Raw genomic sequence first — 4185 nt, 5'->3', positions numbered from 1 at the left:
TTTACTTTGTTGGCTAATAAGCTGAGAGTTAAAAGGCTAATTTAAGAAATTTATTTAATTCAAATAACCCTACTCTAAATTTGTTTTAGATTTGTCTATATATATGTGACAGACAGCATCTAATAACTTAGAGAGGAAAATCAAAATAGATTCAGAAGGCAAATCTAAATGAGAATGAATTGAAAAGTGATGAGAAATGAATATGAATACAATTTAGGAGAACTAATTGAGTATGAGCCTAAGAAGGAGGAACTTTGTTAATTGTGAAGTAAAATAAGAAATCGTGTTAACATTTCCTTAAAAGATATGTCAGTTTTAAAACGAGGGCTAGAGAAGGATTCAGAGTTTTAAGGTTTCCCTCCATTTTTTTTTACCTGGATTTTATGTTTCAATAAAAATCTGGAACATTTCATTTTATTCCAACCTTTGTCGTTATTATAGTTTTCTCTCTTAATTTGCGTGAAGCTAGTGATGGGCAACCAGACATCAGTGATAGAGTTCATTCTTCTTGGACTGACAGCTGACACTGAGCTTCAGGCTGTGCTTTTCCTTTTTCTGCTGCTAACTTACGTCTTAAGCATCATGGGAAACTTGACCATCATCATTCTGACCACGCTGGATTATCGCCTCCAGACTCCTATGTATTTCTTCCTCCGGAATTTTTCCATTCTGGAAATATCTTTTACCTCTGTCTTTGTTCCCAAAATGCTAGTCAACATTGGAACTGGAGACAGGACTATCTCCTTTGCTGCTTGTTTCACTCAGTATTTTTTTGCCATCCTTCTGGGAGCAACCGAGTTTTATCTTCTAGCTGCCATGTCCTTTGACCGCTACGTTGCCATTTGCAAACCCCTACACTATACAACTGTAATGAGCAGGAGACTCTGCATTCAACTTGTCTTGTGTTCCTGGCTCTCTGGTTTTTTGGTTGTCATTGGGCCTCATATAATGACTCTCCAGCTGCCTTTCTGTGCATCCAACATCATCAATCATTACTGCTGTGACTATACTGTACTGTTGCATCTAGCTTGTTCAGACACACATTTCATAGAAGTGATGGAGTTCATCTTGGCTGCAGTCACCCTCATCTTCACCTTGGTGCTAGTGATCCTTTCCTACACGTACATTATCAGGACAATTCTGAGAATCCCCTCTGTTCAACAGAGAAAAAAAGCTTTTTCTACATGTTCCTCTCATATGATTGTGGTCTCACTTTCTTATGGAAGTTGTATCTTTATGTACATAAATCCTTCTGTTAAGGATGCAGAAACTTTTAATAAGGGCGTGGCTGTTTTAAATACATCAGTTGCCCCTCTGTTGAACCCTTTCATCTATACCCTCAGGAATAAGCAAGTGAAAGTAGCCTTCAAAGATATGGTCAGCAAAGTAACAGCTTTTTCAAGAAAATAAAGCTGAGGCTCATAATAATAATAAATACTAAATAACGAATAAACGTTTGTAGATGTATATTATTGTATATTACAACGTTTTCTATAATATGCCATCAATAGTCCTACCTGAACACCAAAACAGTAAAGCTATCTATTTAATGAAGCCTATTTTAACAGGACTTTATTTCTTAAAAGTTTTAAAGGCCTGTGAGTGTATATATGTGTGTGTATCTTCTAATGCTTTCATGCTATTTTTCCTTATTTGTACCTCACTTTTAAGGAAAGGATTTGGGAGAAAGTTAGAATTGGGAGGATGAATTCTAATTGTTAGTTTTTTACAACTGAACTTTTCTTATCCTCTCCCACATGGTGTCCCATCTCTATACTTGGAAATTGAATCATTAAATATACACCCAGAAGAAATCTACTTTAGTTTGTGGATAATAGCTTCAATAATACATCGGTTAATTAACATAAAGTTGGTTATTTCGTAATTATACTATTCAGATTTAAGTTTAGTGTTTCCACAATAATCACTTACTGAAACACTAGGCTACTCAATGTTTGGGGTAAGAAAGATAGATGTGAAGAAGAGAAAATCAATATCTACTTATTTTCAAACTGATAGGAAAATAGTAATGATTTATACACACATTAAACACCGAGTGAATCCACAAAAGAGGGAAAGGGATGATTCAAATTTCAGTTACTTAGCAATATATCATTATAGCAAATTCCTACAAATTAATGTTGTGCCTAGTCATTGTTCTGGTTCCGTTTCACAAGAATATGAAATAAAATTATTTGGACAGCATATATGATGTTAACAATTTCATAAGCTGAAATCATCTTCTTTCTAAGTTGATGCTAAACTTTACATTTTATAATCTGATGTCCTCAGGCAGGGTGTCCATCACAAGCCGATATTTTCTAAACATTTCTTATCCATATTAATTTTTTTCAGAAAGCCTGGGCCAGACCCATAGTACGGGTAATTTTAAAATTTAAAGAAGCTATGCATGTTTCTTTCCATGTACTGATGAAGAAAACGGGGCCCTGGAGGTATCAACAAAATACTTTTTATTAAAACATATTGTTAAATCTGTACTCTTGAATCTTGACTCATCCATCTAATAATGGAGCATCTACTAAGTAGCAGAGATACTAAGAGTGCCCTGGGACACCAAGGGGGAGAAAGATGATTGAAAATGTAGCACCTGTTAGTTTCGTCTGAAAAATCACCTAAATTCCTGACATGTAGTTGTTGGCAAGTGAGGAAGTTTGAAACTTAGCTATTCAGATTGACGGGTAACTGACTCGTTAGTTCACTCAAGAATTTGTTGTTTCTACATCATCAGTAGTACATCAATCATAGTCATCCAAAACATTATCTCGTGTTATGGTGGTTGCTCAATTTCAAAAGACAGATCAAACAATGCTATGTGGTGGAACACTTTTTTGACAGAGGTAATTACTTTTAAAATACGTAAAATTCTGTTACCCCCATTTAATTAAAATATAAAAGTAAATCAGACAACCAAACAACCACAAATCTAGGAACATTATGCTGAAGTTGCTGAACATGTGCAGAAGATAGAAAAACAAACAAACAAACAAACAAAACGGCAGTCAATTAGGAAACAGGGCGGGGGAGTCCTAGGACATCCAGAGGAATAATAAGACGGAATCATTATTGAGTCTCTTAGTTCAATTAGAATCCGAGTTGAGTTCAGGCTGGGTTGCAGGTTTTGTTGCTATTCTGTTTTGTTTTGTTTTGTTTTGTTTTGTTTTGTTTTGCTTTGCTTTGTTTTGTTTCCTTATTTTGTTTAATTTTACAATTTTATGGAGTTATAATTCATGCACAATAAAGTGGGACCAATACAGTTTGTAACTTGAGGTTTGACACATGTATACATGTGTCAAACCATTACCTAAATCAGGATAATGAACTTCAAACGTTTCTTTAGGCACTCTGGCAATACACGTCTGCAGTCTTCGTAATGTTTCCACTTGGCTAGGCTGAACTATTGCCCTCGGATTTCCCTTTCCTGTTTATTTCCTGTTTTAGTGGACCACCAGAGAGATTATTTGGGATATTTGGAGAACGGAGTGAAGCAGAAGGCATTCTGTGGCTCACAGAGGTTGTTGTTTAACTGCTGGTTTATTTTGTTGTAGGACACAGCTGCCATGCTTGCAATCTTTCCGTTGTCACCTGGATTGCTTTTCATCTTCTCCAACACCAGATCTGGGTATCTCTGTTTAGCTCCATGGCAAAGCGCCCAAGCTTTTCGTAGGATACCAGTAAATGTGAGCTGAGAGGCAACAAGAGCTAACACAGGTTTCAGTTCCTTCTCATGTGATTCTGCCCGTGCACAGACTTTACATCCTTCACAAAAATGAACTTAACATGGATTGTGGACCTATGTATGCAAGGCAAATCTCTAAAACTCTGAAAGAAATAGCACACAGCAAACCTAGATGACTCTGAGTTTAGCAATGATTTTTTTTTTAATTTTTAATGTTTATATTTGAGAGAGAGAGAGAAAGAGAGAAAGACATAAAGACATTGCATGAGCAGGGGAGGGGAAGAGAGAGACAGAGACAGAATCTGAAGCTGGCTCCAGGCCCTGAGCTGTCAGCACAGAGCTGAATGCAGTGCTCATACCCACAAACCGTGAGAGCATGACCTGAGCCCAAGTTGGAAGCTCAACCAACTGAGCCCCTCAGATGCCCTGGCAAAGATCTTTTAGATACCGCATGGAAGGCACGATCCATGAAAGGGATGATGGATAAG

The 4185-nt window shown here is 36.8% G+C and overlaps 1 protein-coding gene across 1 annotated transcript; it reads left to right on the top strand.

Annotated features, from left to right (window-relative positions):
• The first annotated feature begins 471 nt into the window (after positions 1-471).
• LOC121026267 (olfactory receptor 6C4-like) lies at positions 472-1410 on the top strand. The gene has a single exon (XM_040469129.1). The coding sequence runs from the start codon at positions 472-474 to the stop codon at positions 1408-1410; it is 939 nt and encodes a 312-aa protein (XP_040325063.1).
• Positions 1411-4185: the final 2775 nt, after the last annotated feature.

Source organism: Herpailurus yagouaroundi, unplaced genomic scaffold (genome assembly GCF_014898765.1).
Source record: "Herpailurus yagouaroundi ecotype Mexico unplaced genomic scaffold, PumYag 67938, whole genome shotgun sequence".
Classification (NCBI taxonomy): domain Eukaryota; kingdom Metazoa; phylum Chordata; class Mammalia; order Carnivora; family Felidae; genus Herpailurus; species Herpailurus yagouaroundi.
This window is presented reverse-complemented; position numbering and strand designations above follow the sequence as displayed.

Excerpts from the sequence above, each read along its gene's own strand:
- LOC121026267 (XM_040469129.1), top strand. The coding sequence starts at position 472 with ATGGGCAACCAGACATCAGTGATAGAGTTCATTCTTCTTGGACTGACA.